The 19,670-nt window shown below is 46.2% G+C and overlaps 1 protein-coding gene across 4 annotated transcripts; it reads right to left on the bottom strand.

Annotated features, from left to right (window-relative positions):
* Positions 1-499: 499 nt before the first annotated feature.
* On the bottom strand, positions 500-19,326 carry GTPBP1 (GTP binding protein 1). Of its 4 annotated transcripts, XM_071551784.1 has the most exons (14): positions 19,112-19,170; positions 17,718-17,924; positions 15,729-16,532; positions 13,641-13,752; positions 10,988-11,168; positions 9,587-9,935; positions 9,006-9,129; positions 6,974-7,088; positions 6,371-6,515; positions 6,046-6,228; positions 5,092-5,227; positions 4,378-4,556; positions 3,679-3,876; positions 500-2,108 (listed from the first exon to the last, which is right to left on the bottom strand). In XM_071551784.1, the coding sequence occupies exons 4-14, from the start codon at positions 13,744-13,746 to the stop codon at positions 2,016-2,018; spliced, it is 1,809 nt and encodes a 602-aa protein (XP_071407885.1). In that variant the 5' UTR covers positions 13,747-13,752; positions 15,729-16,532; positions 17,718-17,924; positions 19,112-19,170; the 3' UTR covers positions 500-2,015. The 4 variants fall into 4 exon arrangements, with proteins under 4 accessions (XP_071407885.1, XP_071407886.1, XP_071407883.1 ...); XM_071551785.1 differs by lacking the exon at positions 19,112-19,170 and having other exon boundaries at positions 17,722-19,065; XM_071551782.1 differs by lacking the exons at positions 15,729-16,532; positions 17,718-17,924 and having other exon boundaries at positions 19,112-19,326.
* Positions 19,327-19,670: the final 344 nt, after the last annotated feature.

Here is a 19,670-nt window from a genome sequence, read left to right as displayed (position 1 = left end):
TGGAGCTCCCTGCTCCCCTCAGAAGCAGAGGGCAACGCAATCAGATGCAGTTTGATGCTGCTACAGGGCCAGAAGACAAACCAACCGGGCCCTCATGCCCTGCTTAGCCACACCTCACACCCCCTCACAATGCGGGTGCTATTAGTGTTGTAGCCGCCTATAGTTCCTCCCTCGCCAGGAGAGTGCTGGTATTCAGGCACAAAGCTTGGAAAAGGACTGTCTGACCTCCCCCTTCCACCCATGCTCAGGCCACTGCAGTCTCTAAGGCAAAGGACCCTCGTCTCCAAACCACATTTCTCACCTCTCCCATGCTGCTTAATGTTCTTGGAGTGCTGGTGTTGGCATTGGGAGATGCACTCTCCCATCTGAGCCTGCTGCGGCTCAGTTGGCTTGAAAGCCTCACCTTGAATCACAAGGTGAATTGGAATGAACTCCACCCAGGTGCCCCAGAATGAGAAACAGGAACAACCTGCTAAGGAGGGACAGAAGATTTACAGTCTCCCTCTAAAACAAAAGTCCTTCATTGGAGGAGGAAGCCCTCAGAGAAACGGAGGCTGACCACACCTGCTGGGGAAAGCCATCATTTGCTGAGGATGCCACCTCCTCCTCAAAGTGCTGCCACGCTCCCACAGCTCACCACAAGCCTGCAGAGGATAACTCCTGTGCTCACTGGAGCCAGCAAAGAGACAGGGTTAGAAGGGAGATCGAAGTAAGTGGGGAATCAATCACTAGCACAACTTGGGGTTAAAAAAACATTCTAACAGTAATTTATAGACTATCCTTGCAGGGCCTTCCTGGAGAAGCATGAATTTATCATTAAAATAAAATAAAATCTTTAAAAAAGATGAAATTAAAGTCACAAAAATTACCATGTACTTCCAATTCTGAAAGCACTTCCATAAATTTGGTACCAATTCATCACTGCCCTCTTTGGTCAAGAGGAGCGAAGACAAATCCTACCTCTTCCATTGCAAAGTTTGGCCACCGAGTTCCAGGAAGATTCTGGAAATCTTGGAGTAGACAAAATCAAGGGAAGGTCATGTTAGCCTAATGTCTCTGTTCCAAAGGTGTGTTGCCACCTGCACCCTCTGTCCGTCAAAGTGAGAAGGCTTTCTCTGGCTCAGGGGACGGACTGAGTGTTCCTGTACTATATTCTTAATACTGTCAATTGAGATGCTGCAGCCTTGAGAGGCAGGTTAGATTTGCTTCAATGTGCACTGAACAAACACTAGGAAAAGCAGCACAATGGGAAGGGTAACAGGATGGGCATACATCTGCCCACTTAACTCTGTTGCTAATTATAATCTTAAGTGCTATCAACATTATTTGAGGATATTTAGCATAGGATCCCTGAATTTAACATCAAGAACCGCTTTCCAATTTGTTTCCCTCGTATCTCCAACTAAAGAATTTTCTTATCATCTTTTTCAAACTTCAGTCACTACAACATTAAATTAATTCCACTTAGAAATAGTTTAAGAGGGAGGGAATCCAGAAACGTATTTGGCACAGGGCCACAGTGGTAAGGAAACAATGCCCCATGGAGCCATCCTAAGCAATGTGTTTTGACCTTTGCAAGTCAGAAATTTCAGGTGTTTGATAACCCCTGGATCTGAGACAGCAAACAGGGGGAGAGCAGCAAGTCCTGTGGACAGAAAGGGGTGAGGGAGGAGGGAGGCAACTAACTGGCTCTTTGCAGTTCTATCCAGTCTCTCCTTTCATCTTCATGCACACAAAATATAATAAAAACTAATAAGAATAAAAACTAAGCCCATAATGTACAAAAATGTGTCGACAGGTGGAGAAGGAAGGTGTCAGTTACTCAGTTCTCTGTGTCTTATCACCTTCATTAGCTTATAAATTATGCTCCTCTCCATTGCTTCCTTCAGGGAGGAGGGACGATTCTTCTGCAGCCAATCAGCTGGGATGGGTTTTGGTTTAAGCTGCTCTTGATCTTTTGGATAAGAAATGAAGGGAAGGAGAGGAATCCCTCAGAGAGAGGAGGAATAAGAAATTCAGCAGCCACTGGCAGGAGTCACACAGGCTCCCTGAGATTTCACTTTATGGCGCTGACCCCCACGTCGCCGGCCTCCTCCTCCAACTTTTGACTGAAAAACAAGAAGATTGACTTTAGTGCAAAGTGACCATTCAAATAGAGTATCAGCATAGCAGGAGTTCAGATGGATCATGCACACATTCAGACAGTGGGAGGGCAGTTGTGACTGATCAGCATCCAACCATGGCAGGAAGGAGGTAAGGCAGACACACACCATGAGGGAAGGAGGAGAGATAGATGCACCATAAATTTCTGCCTTTCAAGCTGAGAAGGATTTGATTTCCCAGTTTTCTGAGTGCTTCACTCCCAAGAGAGCCAACAGGTGCCATGGGGTTCAGCATCCAGGAAATCAAGGCCTCAGGCTCCCTTGACTTTGTGCAGAATGAAAGGAGAGTCCCCCGTCCCCCTGCTATAGCTCTCTTGCTAACCTGACTCTGTTCCCAACCTCAGGCCAAAAAACCCACTGTTCCTCTTTGAAATCAGCCAAATACCTTATTGCCCTCACGGATGTGGGGCTCTTCATCCAGGGCGGGCTGAGAGGAAGCAGCAAGGAGAGAGAGGAAGAGGTAAGCAAGAACAAAAGCAACAGAGTATCAGGGGGAGGGATGAAACAAAATGCAAGCTGGGAGTGCTACTTAAAACCACAGTGGTGCTACAAGACAAGGAGGAGACGTAGGACTGGTGCAAAGCCCCAAATATATGCAGAGGGAGAGAACCCCTGCCAGAGGGCCATCTTTCAGCAGGCAGCATGGCTAAAGAGGGTGAGATCTGACCAATGGCAACTAATATAGCTAGAATTAAGAAGGGAAACACCGACTAGGTCTCCTGACAGAATCAGTTCCTGAACTTTTCACTTACTAGATAAGTACACTAAAAGATCTTTCTTCTATCAGTAATAAAGCTGATAAATAGTTCCCAAAGCCTACAGTTAGAATTGAGTTTCCATTCCTTTCAGGCCAGAAAGGCTAGGTATCCTTCATTACAAGCTGAGCTGAGTAGTCCTAACCAACAAAACAACCTGGATAAATTTCTCTAGAAGGAGATAAGCCTTTTCTTCTCCTTGGATGTCTCCATCCTACCTCTTTGACAGGGCAAATGACCAAAATTACTCAGGTTGTAATTTCTCTAGTATAGGGATATTCTACATCTCATTCAGACATTGATGCTTCACTAGTTCAGCTACTAGTTCAGTATATGGAGACACATCTTCCCTGTGACCATGGTCATAGTGAAACAGGTTGCCAATGGAGGTTGTGCAGTCTTCCCTTGAAGGTTTTTAAGACATGACTGGATAAAACCCTGAGCAACCTTGTCTGACCTCACAGCTAATCCTACTCAGAGCAGGAGGTTTGACTAGACACTTCCTGAGGTCCAATCTCAACTGCCCTACGACCTTCAGCAACTGTCTGCTGGAAGGTCAGCCATGGGGTCATTCAGTCATCAGAGAATTATGATTTCTGCTGTAAGATTACTTACATTTCTATTTGTTTCTGTGGCACATTGAATCCCAAGGTGAGTTCAAGGTATAAGGGGATAATGATTGTGCTTTAGTGTGCCCTTCCTCCAACAGATGAAACCAGGACACAAACAGCTAGGACTGGCATGGTATTTTCCTCACTTACCAGTGGTTGTAGGGCAGTAGGTGTCAATGGGGCTGCAGCTGCTGAGGGGACCTCGTCCCCAGCTGGCAGGCCTCCAGCTGCCACCCCAGCAGTGGGAACACCATCCTCTCGTTTCATAACAGCTCCCTTCTTAGTTGACTGCATCTTGATCTGCTGTGGCTTAGAGTTCATTGGCGAGTTATTGGTGGTCTGGAGTAACTGCAAAATTGCAAAGGGAGAGGTCAAACTCGGCATTAAAATAGCTAGGCTGATCTGGCAAGGTTCAATGCTGCCTTTTAACAAAAAGCCTCCGGAGAATTTATACTAATAGCCATCAAGAGGAATGCAGCAGCAGCTATTCAAAGAAACCTAGGACACTGAGCTGCCCTCAAGATCCCTTACCAGGAGCAAAGGGCCATTCAACCCTCCACAACATGACTCAAAGGAACCAGCTACAAGATGCCTGAAAGAGACTGAGCCTTAAGAACCAGATGCATCTGGTTCACCCCCCACTTTCACATTCCTTCACTCAGGCCAGCAAAAGACCCACCACATGATAAACCTCATTTGTCATCCACAACCCATGTCAGGGCTAATGTTTGTAATTGAAGGACAGCCTCTTCCCTCAATTTTCCAGAGCTGTCTGGATTCTCCTGCTGGATTCTCAGTGTGTAAAAAGTAGTTAATGGGCAAAACTAAACTGTACTCTTCAGCCTTTACCTTAGTTATGGTACCCACAGCTTTGGTGCGGCCTTCACGGAAGACCAGCCGCTGGTCTATATGCAAATATTCCGGGGTTTTGATGAAGCGAAAGTGCACTGTGGCTTTGTCCCCTGTCCGCAGGCAGTCCTTGTCCATGCTGAGAATCGTGGCCGTCTGGCGGATGCTGCCACAATGCACTGCGAATGTAATGCACAAAGGTTTTCAGCAGCCAGTGCCATTAGTGGAAGGAGCTTCAGACAGATATTGAAGGCAGCTCGTTACCCTACAGCAAAGACTATACGGGTCATGCAGCTGGCCTTTGTTCAGTCCTCAAAATGAAAACACCATGACCTAGAACAGTTGCCTTCAAATGGAGCCTGTCCTGAAGCACCCTCAACAGAATCCTAAACACCAAGAAGCCTGGCTAGAGGGTGGGACCCCAAGTAAGTCCTTCCATCAGCATTTGAAGGTGAAGAATCTTTGCACCATGTAGATGCAGTTCCGGCAGGCTCCAAGAACACTTGAGGGCGCACATCTCCTTTTTACCTTACAGCCGCCTCCACTCTGTCAGCTCCCTCCCCTCTCTCTTACACATTGCCAGGAAAGGCAAAACCAGAACTACGGCATATATTCACGTTGACAGAGCCATCAGGAACAGAATTTTCTCGGGCTAGAGCTGATACAAACTGGTACCACTGGAAAATAAAGATGAAACAACACTGAGGCACGTACCCATGGCCTGGTATCGTGGGCTGATGGTGGTGGGGTGATGTAGCACCAGAATCTCTGCTTCAAACTCCCACGATGCTTGTGGATTCAGGCGGGGTGACACCATTACCATGCCTTTCCGGATGGAAGAACGCTTGATCTGGAAAGCAGAGACACAGAAAACCTTAGCATGATTCTCCAGGGAAGAAATGTACTTCTCTGGTTTACTGCATCCAAAAGGATCCTAAGGGATTTTAGATATTCTCTCATGCTTAGCAAAATGCAAAGCAAGAGCTGTTAAGCAGTATGTTATGTATATGCTGTTATGGAAAGGTTGTAAAATCAAGCTGAACTGAAGTTTCTAAGAAAGCTTCAGCTGGAGTGCTGGGAATGCTGGACACCAACATATATACCTCACTGCTCCTTTAATAGCAAAACATACATCCTGGTTACACATTACCTGAGCAGATGAGCTCTCTAAAATCATGTCTGTTAATACAACATGATAAGCCTGAACCCATGAAGTATGGTGTAGCTTAAACTTTATCCCCTTAAAATCAGTGCAGCTCAGCTTCTATTGACAGAAACCTTTTTACAAGAGGAATCACATCAAATTTTGCTTCTTTTCAGATCCCAAATCATGCAGCTGGTCCCACAATCCAAGAGGAATAGTGTAAATACACTGCCCAGCATATCAATGCAGTTCCAGCCCAAAAGGAGACTTTTCTTGCAATGCCTCTGCTTTGTTAGATATCTTCAACACTATTAGTCATTAACTAGGGGCACTGCTATCACCTGACACCTCTCAGGAGGAACAACCAGGATGTGGAACCCACAGACGTTCTATGGGATTTTATTCCACATCAAAATGAGGCAGCTGAGGTTTGTAGAAACAGTCTTATAGCAGCTGATCTCTGAGAGCACTCGAAAATTAGGAGGGTGGTTCCTGTTGTGGGGGTCTAGAGCAGATTATCTCACCTTCTTCAAAGCAAAGGAGGCAGTTTGGCCTCCCCGCACTTCTTTGACAGGCATTCTCTTGCGGTGGATGGACTTGACAGCAATAGGTAGGAAGTTGCCAAGGGGATCTGGCCCCAGTAGCAGGGTGTCATTTAGCTTGATTAGGCCTCTCAGTGTCGTCCCAGAGACAACTGTTCCTACACCCTATGCATAAAAAGGAAAAAACAGTAATTGTGGTTACTCAAGCAGGCTGGCAGAATAGGTCTAGAACTCCCTCTGTACGGAAGATACATTATTCAACCTGAAAGAGGGAGGGGAACATTCTACCAAATACGAGGCCCCTTACCGGGACAGAGTAAGTATCATCTATCTGGAATTCTGCTGGCTCTTCTTCCCTGTAACTGGTCCGTGGAGACAAGAGATTAAGAAACATCTTCAGCAAATCTAGATTCTCCCCAGTAACATTTGAAATCTGGAAAATTGGGCACATCCTGTAAAGGAAAATTGACGAAAATGGAGTTAATTCACCTTCCTGCCTGGGTTTCTGCATGTAGGGAGGCATCCAAAATCTTGGGACTGAATTCAATACACAGTGCTAGGAAGGGAGAGCCTGGCAACCAGTCAGATGCACAACACCCCATGTTGGAAAACCTGCAACATTGCCTTTGCCTTCTAATGACATTCAGGGAAATGTGTAAGGTTCCAGGACTGAAGCTGAATGCCCTGACATCTTCTGCAGACTGCCCAGAAGCAGCCTCTCATTTCTGTCTCAGAGAGGGGAACACAAGCAGGTCAACCTCAAAATCAACACACTCTTATGGAATCAACACACCACATGGCAGATGCAACCTTCACACATCTAGACAATGGGACTCTCCTCTTTCTGAATCCTCTCACCCAGTCTCCAAATAGGATTGAAAGAGAAATCATTCTCCTCTACTCCCGTTACCTCTCTGAGCTGAAGTTGGAGGCTGTTACAATGACATCATCCTTGCTCTGAACCAGCACGGGAATCTTCCTGCACCCTGGGGACTTCAGCAGTCGCTGTAACAGCTTCAGGGTTTCTTAAAGGGTGAAATGAATATTGTTAGGGCAGCATCTCCTGTCTTTACAAATCAGTTTTGTGGGGTCTCTCCCTGAAGGGAGACGGGTGCTCTGGCCACAAATAGACAGAAGAAGATGGCTAAAGGTGAGACTATGAGTTTGATGCAGCCCAGGTAGGACCCAGGAGCCATTCCATCTTCCATTTCATGCCAGCCTGCTGCCAAGCGACACCATACACAAACAGACAGACAAGTTTGCATCTGCAAGTGCAAAGCTGTGAAGTAGACATTTTATAGCTGTCTATTAGTAGCTTTAAGCAGTTACAAGGTATCTCCTCTTCCTATAAAGGATTTTTCATATTGAATTAAATTAAAACCACCAGGACTTGGGAACTGAAATACTCGAGAACATGTCATTTAGAAAGCAATTTTGACCAAACAAACCTCAATACATTTCCCCAGAAAGTCACCCTGCCCTAGGAGGCTTGAGAAGCATCAAAGAGGTAAAGATCACCATCACAGACTAAGACAGTGTGGGTGGACCAGATTCAGAAATCTGTGTTTTGGGACAAATCTCATGGCTCCCAACTTTCATTTTTTGCCTCTTTTTCACATATTTTCTAAGTCTGATAACTAAGAGCCAGCAGAGGAGCTACCTAATACACTAGCATCAGACTCCTGCAAAGTGCCTTACAATGAATGAGGACAAACCAAAAAAGGGTAATAAGGACTGAAAAAAGCACAAAATTTATATTCTACAATTGTCATCCAATTAGATGGGGTTTTGTGGACAAATGATTGCCTACAGGAAAGTAATGTTTTGGATACGGAAACACAAATATCTAATCATGCCATCTGCTCTTCACAGATACACTTGAGTCAAATCTTGTGTCTATTTACTTTAAACAGAGCATGTCACAGGAGTGGCTTTTCCCAAGAGTAGCTCTTCTCCCCTCACACCGAGACAAATGTTCTCCTTCCTTCCCAGTTATTACCTTATGGTCAGGCCTTACATTTATTTGCCAAATAACTACTACAGAGATATTCAGATTATCTTCTGTTCACTTGGATTTCTACAGTAATGAACTAACCACAGACAGTACTGGAAGCACTGACTTCCCTGATTCTTAAGTCTGATCATAGCCCCTCCCCCCCACATTCTTCCAATTAACTACAGCATGTTCCTGAAGGTGTGAGAAATGCTTAGAGAGTTTTAAGGGTAAGAATTCGTCACAGCCTGAAAAAACATCAAGCATTGGTTAACGGGTCACTGCTGGGGTTAGAGGTGCTGCTTTAACTGCTGCTGAGAAAAAGAAAAATCACTAGCCCCCACTAATCATTGCCATCTGTGCTTCTGTCTAGTCCTGGCTCCCATGCTCCTGCTACCACAGCCCACATAGGCAGCTGCTTCAAACCGTGATTTATTGAGTGTTGTTTGGTTGTTCAGACAGAGGAAGGAGCTGCTGTAGTTATGCCAGTGTTCCTGAGACGTGCCCAGGTGAGCAGGATGTAACAAGCAGCTACCCCTTCACCAACAGCTGCTGAAGAACAAGTCCAATCACAGCTTAAGAACACACTCAAACTATGGGCAAGGAGGAAAGCAGCTTTCAAAAGAATGTCTAGACTCTTCTTCCAGGTTTTAAATACCCAGAGAGAAAGCAAAGCCCCAACCCCTACTGTATGCTGCTCCTCTTAGTGTAGCAAACACTTTCGGGTTGCCCAGCTGAGTCCCCCAACATGGCTAATTTTGACATGGTGACTACAAGTGAAGCATCTGCAAAATGGGCAAGGGAAAAAGGATAGACTGATGGAAGGTGTTTAGGATGCAGTCAAAATCAGATTACTGCTTTCCTCTAGCAGTAATTCCAGAACCCAAGCAGAGGACAGCAGCACACACAGAGGTAAGAAACAGCCCTGGAGAGAGCCTGTAGGACTCACCTTGCAGGATGTTGGCAGGGCACATGTCAATCTTGGTCACCACAACAAAGACGGGAACATTAAGTGCAAGCGCCAGGCCCAAGTGCTCCTTGGTCATGCCAACAATCCCAGCGTTACTGCCAACCTACACCAGGGATACAAGACACAGGGATGCAAGATGCAAGGATGCAAATGTTCCTCCTGCAGTAAACTGGGTTACAGAGCAGGCCTTGTGCCAGATGAGAAGCAGACTGTCATCAGGCTGTAGGTGTGTCACTGTGACTGTATGAGCACACCCAGCTCATCTCAAATGCTGTTGGACACTGTCAAAGGACTCATTTCTCCCCATTTTTAGTATGGTTTTCTAGAATTTAGAAAACTTCCCATTTTCAGGAATCACAAACCTTGGGCCTGTCTGGGACTGATAGCTTTGGGGCACTTGCCTCAGAGTCCTGGAGAGAGACCCAGAGAGGATTCTGCTCTCCAGCAATGTGAGATGCTGCCTCCCTCCACAAACCCACAGGGACTTCTCAATAGGAAAGAAGTTACAGCTGTGAACAGCCCCATTCCAGCAGGTACAATACATCTTTCTTGCTACCTACCATAAGCATGCAGAAATCAGGTAAGTGGCCTGTCATGCCAAAGACGGTGGTTTTCAGGTACTTTTCATGACCAGCGAGGTCAATGAAAGTAATGACCTTGGTGGATTTCTCACAGATCTTTGTCCATTCCAAGCTGCCACCATGGCTGTCGGGTTTGTTCACCACGTTGCCCTCACTGTCGAAGCCCAGAATGTCGTTGCCCACGCTGCTGGTGCGGCCTGACTCAATCTCGTGCTTGTGGCGGAAGAGCTTTTGCCGAGCAAAGCCTCGGCCATTGTCTAGCTCACCATGAGTCAAGACACCCAGCAACGTGCTCTTTCCTGCGTCCACATTGCCAACCACTGCTACCCTGGAGGGGAAAGGAAAAAGGAATCTAGTATAATACAATACCAAAAGAAACAAACAAGCTATCAAAAACTCCCAAACATCACTGCTCCTGCAAAGAGCTGGTTTTTTCTCCCTATCCTTTAAACAGAGATTAAAAACTATTAGACCTCTGCAAGCAGAGGAGAGATTCTTACAGTTATTTATTAACAGTGGAGATCCCACACTCTAGGAACTGGGATATGGAAGACTGTGGAAACATACCACTGGTGTCCAGAACATAGTCAACTGAACCTGACATTGCTTGATGCCATACAGAATGTCTGTCTTCCAACTCTTTGTCTCTGCAATCCAACATATATGCTGTGGCGATTCAAAAGGAAGACTAAATGCCCACTTGGTTTAGAATACCTCTGCCTTTCTCATATTCCTCATGTTGCAACAACACCAAGTGCTAAGTAGAACACAAAAACTGAAACTGTTGTTCCTAGAAAAGGAAAAGCTCAAATAACAATGAAATGGTTTAGAAGAGACAACCACTTCCTACAGCAAGCTGCTTCTTTGACTCTGCTCAAGGTGGCTATTATGGCTGTTGGCAAATGTTGGAAATCTACTCCATCCAGGTCTGGGCAGACTCTCAAGTTACATAAGCTAGTATATGTTCAGTAAAAGGTGACTTGGATCATCACAGCCTTGGACTAGAACTAAATCCTTAGTCAAAAGTATTGTGTTCCAGCAGTGTGCACAGGCACATGCATACTGCCACATGCACATGTCACTTCTTTCTGAGACCCCAGCATACAAAAGATCCCCAAACTGAAAAGCCCGCCCCCAGACAGCAACAGCCCTCTGCTAAACACAGACAAATGTCTCCCAACAGTTTGTTCACAAAAGAGACAGCTACAACAACAAAAAGGCAATTTCATCAGCAAGGAGTGGTCAGGCTCAATTTCCAGTTGTTGGTCAGCTACAGTGCCCAGGCTTGAACCGGTGTTGCTGGCTCAGCATCACAGACTGCTCACAGGGTAAAAATGCAGCTGAGCTGCTGACTAACCCTGTCTCCACCCAGCTCCTCACCTGACCTCCAGGAAGTCGTTGTCACCCACACGTTTCCGAACGAGGTAGTCGCGCACCTTGCCCCCGGCCTCCTGGTGCTCCCGCAGGAGGATCACGTCTGCCTCGATCTGCTCTGCCATGCTCTTCAGTGTGGCATAGGATGCTTCCATGTCTGCCTCGCTCAGACCATATTCAGTCCCATCTGGTGTGGTGTTGAGGAGACAAAGAACAGTCAGTGAGCACCACCTTGCAATGGCCAGCAGCAACATCATCCTGCCTGAGACCTTCGCACCCATCAGGATTCATACGTGGACTGGAGACGTCAGTCACATACACAGATTAAGCATCCTTTGCCCAAACTGAAAAGAGATGGTCTTCACTCTAAGTCTTAAAAGACACTGGAAAAGCACCATCTTTCATCTAGAGGAGTTTTTGCAATTTTCACATATTTTTTATACTAATACATAATATTTTACATATTTTTTACGATTTTTGGATTAACTTTGGGATTGGCAAGAAAGACACATTTCTGTCTAATTCCCTTAATTCACATGCTGGAGGTAATGTATGTCCTTCAGTTAGATAAAAGATCTCCTATTGCATTGCAATAAAGGGTAAAGTATTAACAAAAGGAAAGCTGTGACTGAAGTATCAACACAACTAACCAGTGAAATGCAGGACCAGTGTAAACAATCAGCTTGTTTTATAAAACCACACCCCAAGTACACATTTTCTCCAGGTCCAGCCCGCACAGAAATTTCTTCAGCCCCCACATACTCCAGTTAAAAGAATGTTTTTGGCATATCTCACTGCCTTCTCACTGCCTTCATCCTGGCACTTGAAAGAAAAGCTGACAGCACATGGGACCAGAAAAAAAACAAGGAGGCACTGCTTCCTCCGAACACCTCACCCAAACAAAGAGCCAACAGTCAGAGCAAGCCAGTGGCAAAGATCTAGACAGTGTCAAGGCCACCACAGCCTCCCTCTTGACCCAGGTGCTGTGAAGGTGCACGGATTTCAGGACAGAATCTCCTCGGTGTGTAAAATAACTCCCACAAAACAAGAAACAAGGTGGAGGGCCCCATTGCACCTGAATGAGCAAAGCTATTGCCACGTGTGCGTGTTCATCTGCATGGCTGACGCATGAGCTGGTAAGCGGTAACTGCAGCTTGCATGAACTAATCAGCATTTTAACTATTGCACAGCTCTAACACCAGCAGTTACTGGGTGGGTGATTTTCAGCCTACCTCATAAGCTGGCTGAGAAGCTGTTGAGATGGTGAGGAAAACAAAAAGCCTCACAGCTGGAGTCTTGGGTCATAGAAGGGGAACAAGAAGTAGGGAACAGTAGAGGATAAGAGCCAAGGCAGAAATGGAAGGGTTGCCACTGATGAAGCAGTGAGCTTCCTGGCATTCTTCATTCACTTCTCAGTCTGCCAAGTTGGCTATCTGGGATGATCAAAATCATAGACATTCAAAGTGAATGACAATGAGTGATGGTGGAGGGGATACCAAGATTCTTTCTCTGTTGAAAATATCTTCATGTTCCTTGACTATGCAGCAACCCAAAATGAATTCGGAAGTTTAGGCTCGTATTTTAAGAACGAAACGCCTGCTTCCAAGTACATCATTGCAATGACCCTCAGTTAACACTCTCACACAGTATCCTAGAAAAGATAGCAGATACTAACTAGCCTGATTAGTTAGATCTCCACTGCAGATGTGGTTATCCCAAACACCAACCATTCAGACTACATATGGGAAACTTGCCTGAAGGAGCATATTTATTGGCCGCATGACCACTGGCCAACTAATTCTGGCTTCTCTTCTGTGTTGGCTGCTTTGCAAGACTCCAAGAAAACCCAAAAAGACACAGTTCTGAAGTAACGCAGCTCTCTCCTTCCATTATCTCAGCCAACTCTGGCACTCACAACCTGGGTTTTGTATTCTTCCTCAGACACAGTGAATGGATATGACAACTTCATACCCAGCAGGTATCTGGTATATTTGAAACATGCATTTAGTCTTATGATAGCCAATTATTTTAGGTTCGGAAAAGAGATTCTGAATTCAGAGCAAGGCCACGTTCAATATTACTTTACAAGCATTGGATGCAAATGTTCAAAGGTAAAAAAAGGTAATCCACACTATCTGCTAAAATATGCAAAGGCAAATGACTGTGGTCACACACAAATGATGTGGCAATAAAGGCCTCATGCTGTGAAAAGGAAAACCTTCCCCTCCGTAGTATAGACACACACTAATAAAGAAAGTCAGCAGCATATATTCTGGCTATCTGAACATTCCTGTGGGGTGAAAATATGTCATTTCCAATGGAGCAGTCAACAAAATCAGTCAGAACAAGACTTTCACAGACACTGAGGACATCTGTACTAAAACCATTACTATACTTTTAGACCCCTTGTCTTTTCCTGGTGTGCTCAGACAAGATATGCCTTATTTCCAAAAAAGAACTTGTATGATTTTATACAAAAAATATGTTTAGTTCCACTACATAAGACAGTTTCTGGCAGCCACCTATTCTGCTACACTTTATAGAGGTTTCCAAGTTATTCTGGAAAAGTAAGCATTACCTTGCACAGCAGTGAGATTAAACTACTTTTTTCTTACCATTTTAAAGTTTTCTGTTGTTTTCTTGAGGAAACTATACTCACCTGATCCTTGCCCAATGACATAGATGGTCTCCCCACATCCCTCATCAATTCTCTCTGACATCTGCTGGAGCAAACTGTCATACTGCTCGGAAGTTGGACTCACCATCACCAGCTGGAAAAAGATTAAATAGCCATTTGCAGATGTCAAGCAAACAATTTCAAAACCAGCTTCTGTTACAAGGACAATCAATCCATGTGCTTTATTGAAAGACAAGAGCTATTTTTCCAGGACTGCTTTCTGGTGGTTTTGTTTTGTTTTGTTTTGTTTTTTAAACCAGTTTTGCTGACAGCTATTTCCTTGTGACACTGCACAAGGTTGTTTGTCTGAGCTGAGTTCATTTATGCTGAAAGATACACTTCAAAGCAAATAAGAATACCAAGCATCTCATTTTGATGTAACCAGTGTTTAAAAGCCACATTTAAGTGAACACTCCAGTGTATTTCCATGCAAGGAAAACAGAAAGGGGAGGAGATATTTTCTCCACAGAAATTCCTTAGCTGGGTACTCCACAGACTCTGTCACACAGAGTGCTGCTGCTCCCCCAAAACATGACAGGACAGGCAGAGCACACCAAGGCACCAAAATCTAGAAAATCTCATAAGTCTTCCACATATTTGATCTCCCCTTTTGTTTTCTAAGGGCCAGATGGAAAGCAGAGAACATGAGTAAGTACTATTTTCACACTTCTAAGAGAATTTTAGGTATTTACACTACAGTGCTAAGGGGCAAACATACAAAGCAGTTTGTATGAGCACATCTGGAGGTTTCACCAGTGGAGAGCTGCAGTTCTGCAAGTCAGCAGTTAGTTGTGCTACCAAAAAGTTTTGACTGCAGCTATTGCAAGAACCACAACTTCCTTTACCCTCCCCTGCAGAGGCATCAAGAGAATGAAAAAAATAAGACAGAAACAAAGCAGAAAATGAGGACAACAAGACAGTGCTTCAGAAATTATTTTTCTTAGAACAGAATGGTGTAACACCACTTCTGACAAAAATCCCGTGTTGCTCACACAGTACAGCTGAGGACACTGGCACAGAGCAGCCACAGTGGTGGCATGGCAGGGACAGACCAAGGATGCATCACATCACTCAGGGTACTTCCCCTCTGGCTGCCTCCATGGTTAAAAATCTGTAGGTGGCCAAGCATCTTGGTACAGTGGCTCAACAGCTGAAGCAACTGAGATACACATTTCTATTAAAAGGGCACTTTTAATAAGAGTTGTAAAGGCTGTCACCCACTAAGAGTCCTATGGGTAAGCACACCTGCACCACAGAACACTAAATGACATCCATATCTCCACTAGTTGTCCCCAAACCTAGAGGATGCACTTCCCTGAGCTATGCACTAAGGCCAGTGTGAAAGCCGTGCTAGATTTGCCTAAAATATATGGTTTACAGCAGTTCACAGTATCACCTTCAAGTCTGCCCAAGATTCTGTAACATAGCCTGACTTAGTAGCACAGCTAAAACAATGTCTATTCAAGGAGAAACTACCTTTACTACTACTATTACTACCACCACCACATAGATGATAAAGGCCTTTACTGGAAATCCAGAGTGTAAGGGGATCCAAAACCCCACAAATAATGCTTAGGCAGCTTTCAAAACCATAATGATGCACCTGGGAAACTCAAGGACAGATATCAGGTACTGATTAGAAAGTTTAAGGCAGCCAAAGCAATGCTTTCCTCAGATGTTAAGGGTCCCAAAGCACAGATGTGCCTGAAAAGGCCAAACAGCTACAAGAGAGACAATCACCTTTACGTGCTTATTTTGGACACATGCCCTGTCTAAGCCTTTTAATTACTTGGCATGGTCTGCAAAGGGTACTAAAGCACTATGATCTGGAAGGCCACATAGTCTTTCCATTTCATGCTACAAAAGACTGAGTTATGTCTTTATTAGTTTTTCATTCAGTTTTGTTTTCTTCTTGAAGGAAACCACTGGGTGTAAATGTATTGACAGAGAAATCAGCAACCACTCAGGCTTGATCTGGGCAGGAATGGAAGGACGTGTGTTGATGTGTAGGATTTGTTTTGCCCTGCAAGTACTTTCAGGAATTCCTAGAATCATTGTAGACAGGCTCACTGTTTAGGCCAGTGCACCAGCACAGGTCAGCGACTCAGGAAGGTCTATCAAACAGGCTGTCACACACATAAAGGTCAAGAGAATAACAGGGGCCACCAGAGTAGAGGCACACCAACTTCAGTGTCTTCAAATCTTGTCACCAGCTTTATTATTCTGTGAGTTCAAGTGCTTCAGCAGTGTGAGCAGGTGTGTAAAAAGCACCAAGGGACATTTCAGCTGACCAGCTCGTTGTACCCTTTCTTCATGTTGCCAGGCAGGAGGGCTGGGAGACCCAAACAACACCAGCTCATGTACATCAGTTCAAAACACTGTTCGCCCACCCTGCTGCTTTCACTGCCATGCAAAGGCGCTGCTAAGGCTGTTCCATTGGTAGGCTGCCTCCAAAGGTTACTCTGGCGCCGATATGAAATAGTGGGACACCAAGAGAAGTATGTGCAGATGAAATAGCAGCTTTCCATGCTGTTCAGTATTTATAACTGCTCCAGCAGCCGCAGCCACAGCCAGTTCTGCAGTCTCCTGTGTCACTGCAAGACCTGATGTGCTCTTGTGAAGATCTTTTTAGCTTCCTGGACAGAGAGAGCCTGGTCTTTGATGTGTCCTTGGTCAGAGAGAGGCCCTCCATTTTGGCCCCTCTGCGTTTTTTGTTTTACACCTTTGAGCAACCCTCTCCATGCTTGAACAATGTAGTTGTGTTTTTCAGAGGTTTTCACAAAGTCAAAACTGTTCGCCTTTGTTCTTTCCACTTTGCCAGGCACTGAGCAGTTATCAGGAGGAGTCATGTTGGTCTAGCAAACCTCAGGTTTCCTACAGGACAAAGAAGTAACAACCAGTTACTGTTTAATTCTTAAGGCAGCAGAAGGAAACATATCTCACAAGTTTGAGATGCCATTCTCTAAATTCCATTCCCAATCTTTGGGGAGAGGTGGCTTTGCCCACCTTTCCTCTGATCAGTTTTGGGATTAACACACATCAGGGGTGGGTGCCTGAGGTTACTCCTGGGGGACAGACTGGACTGTGCCATTCTGCACAGCCCAACAGCAAGCAAGAGACCTTAGCATTAATTAACAGCAATTTCAAGAGACCAGCAAGATTGAGCTCTGGTTATACCAGTACTACAAAAAAAGCATCCTTACAAAAAAAGCATCCTATATCCATAAAGCAGAAAAATTGTAAATATTGAGGGCAAACCAAGTATTATGTGGTACACAGTGCTGCTCTTTACTGGAAAAATAGAGCCTGATATTTTGCATGGCTGGAAGGCCACCACCAGCCATCAGGAAATCAGGGAAAAGGCAGCTTCTATAATGCAGTATTTTGTTTTCTATTCCCTGTGGATACACACAGCTCAAATGTTATTAATGTTCTGTTGTCAATGTAGATCTAATATAAGTATCAGTTTCCCTAATAGTCTTGTGTGATTTGGTTTTTGACCTGAAAGTTGATTACTGCTGCAGTGCGTTGGCACTGATGGGAAAACAAACACCCACTAAGGTCAACACGAAGATGAATTTGTGCTGATGAATGAACTGTTTGCTTGACCAGCTGACAAGAAGCACTTGATAACTGAGCCCCAAAGTGTTCCTCTCTAACAAGGGCTCACCTTACAGTGAATGCACTGGGAGGGGACTGGGAGAAAAGTATGTAACACAGTCAGGGGGTGGGTCAGACCAGGACAGAAGTAGCAATTGGGAAACAAACACACTGCAATGGGAGTTCCCATTTTAAGCATGGACTGGAGGGGAGCAATACAGCTGTGAAGACAGAAGAAGGAGGAGATCAAGGAAGTACAGGTTAGCTCACCATATGGGATTGCTGTTTTGAGTACACAGTGAAAGACTGACCTGGAGAGATGGAGCAGAGCTCAGTTTTAGCTCTCATACAAGGCGGGGATGTATGAAAGGTCCAGGGAAAACAAAGCAGGTGAATAGTGCTGAACAGAAAAGGTAATTATAATAAGGTCTAAAAAAAAAGTAAAAAAAAAAAGCTTACCTACCACCTCCACAGCGCCTGCAGATTTCTAGTAATGGAAGACACACCACAAACAGAGTTTGTGTGAGAAAAGCATTCTTCTCTCTTTAACAGTGCTTTGGTCAGGTTCCTGGCTGTCAAGACTCAGTGATGCAGTCCTTGGCATCCTCCTTGGCACTCTTCCACATCAGTCATGTCCAAGACAAAGCACAGATCAATACTGGCAACCTGTATAAAAATCTTGTCCAGCTCATTAAGGCATGAACAGGTGGCTCAATAGATATTGCAGGTTTGATTTCTGTTCTTTGCTATCTTATAAGACACGTGTTTTACTACAGAACTACATTAAAACCCTCAAAAAAACCCAAACAATGTTTCCATGTCCACACACACCACAATTCCTTTCTCCCCATTTTCCTGTGCACAGAGGATGAGAATGTCGAGGACTTTCAAACAACTTCAGCCAAAAGCATGAAGAGGAGACATGGCAGAAAACTACGAGGAAACACCAACTAATGCTGACTTCTGGATCACCAAACCAATTTTCAAGAGACTTTAGTGTGGGAGACAGCACCATGGTACATCAAACCCATGGCAGTAAAAGGTATACAGTTAAAGAGATCGGCCAACAGGGAAAAAATAGAAGATGGTGTGGAAAGGCAGCTAATGTAGTCTGTGGCAGGCTCTGGCATGCACATATTACTACAATGTAGCTTTCTGGAAGATGAAAGCGAGAACTGCTTCTGACAGAAATAAGACCACCACACACTTCTGTCACTGAGGTCTCAGAAAGAAACTGCTCAAGGCGAACAAACCTTTTTGTGTTGATTTAACCCCGTGTGCAAGAGCCAGACACCCCTGTCACTGAGCCCTTGTGCTCAAAAGTTACGAGCTCTGACTTTCTTTTAATACTGTGAGGAAAGCCCCAGGAACTAATACAACTGGCAGCAGAGATAACTACAGAGAACTGGCGCGGAGGGAAAGCGGCAGCGGGACGTTGCAGCAGCTGTCAGCTCCAAACGCTGCGCTTGCTGAAGATGCTACATCGGCCGCGGGCCGGCGAATACCCCTCGGGAAGCCGAGAAGGGGAAGGTGCCGGGCGGAGCAGCCTGGCAGCATCCTCCTGTTCCGGCCGGGGCACGGGACACCTTTAACCGTGCTTCCCTCGTGCCTCCTCACGGCGCCGCGGGCTCTGCCGCCCGCCCGAGCGATGCTGGAGCAGGGGGAGCCCTCGGGGGAGCCTCCCGCTCCGGCGGAGGCAGGCGGGCCCCAGCCCCTCGCCCTCCTGAGGTCCGGGGAGCGGACAGGCTGGAGGGGGCGCAGCCCTCCGAGCAGGGCGGCCGCTGAGGAGGAGGGCAGCGGGGGCCCGGCGGGGTGATGGCGCTCGCCGCCGCCCGCGCCCCCGCCGGGCCTACCTTGCTGGTGAGGTCGATCTCGGGTTCGCCGTTGAGCGCCTCGCCATCCTCGCCGTCGAAGGCGGCACGGAGGGGACAGGCGGCCGCCGCCACACGAGGCCGTCCGCCCGGGGAGTCGGGCTCCGGAGCGAACATACAGGCCGGCACCGGGGAGCCACCGGGAACCGGGGATCGACTCCGCTCCGCCGCCGCCATCTTCCCTACCCGGCCCTCCGCTCCCCCGTCCCGGCCCCGCCCCCGTCCCGCCAAGGCGGTGCCCACCAATCAGCGGCGTTCGAGCTGCGCGATTTGCATGTTGCCATGGCGACAGTGGGCGGGATCATGATTATTCATGAAGCGAGGTCACGCCCCCGGTGAGCACGCGAAGCCAATGGGAGCCGCGCTGCCAGCTCGGCTTGTTTTCTACACATACACACACAACAGAGATCACTTGGAGCGGCCCGGGCCTGCCGCCCAATAGAAGAGCGGATCTCCGTGACAGACAATCGCAATAGCCAATCGAATTCGGAAAGTCGAGCGACTGGGTGGGACCAAGCTGTTGCCACAGGGCCCGCCCTAG

Source organism: Pithys albifrons, chromosome 3, assembly GCF_047495875.1.
Source record: "Pithys albifrons albifrons isolate INPA30051 chromosome 3, PitAlb_v1, whole genome shotgun sequence".
Taxonomy (NCBI): Eukaryota; Metazoa; Chordata; class Aves; order Passeriformes; family Thamnophilidae; genus Pithys; species Pithys albifrons.
This window is presented reverse-complemented; position numbering and strand designations above follow the sequence as displayed.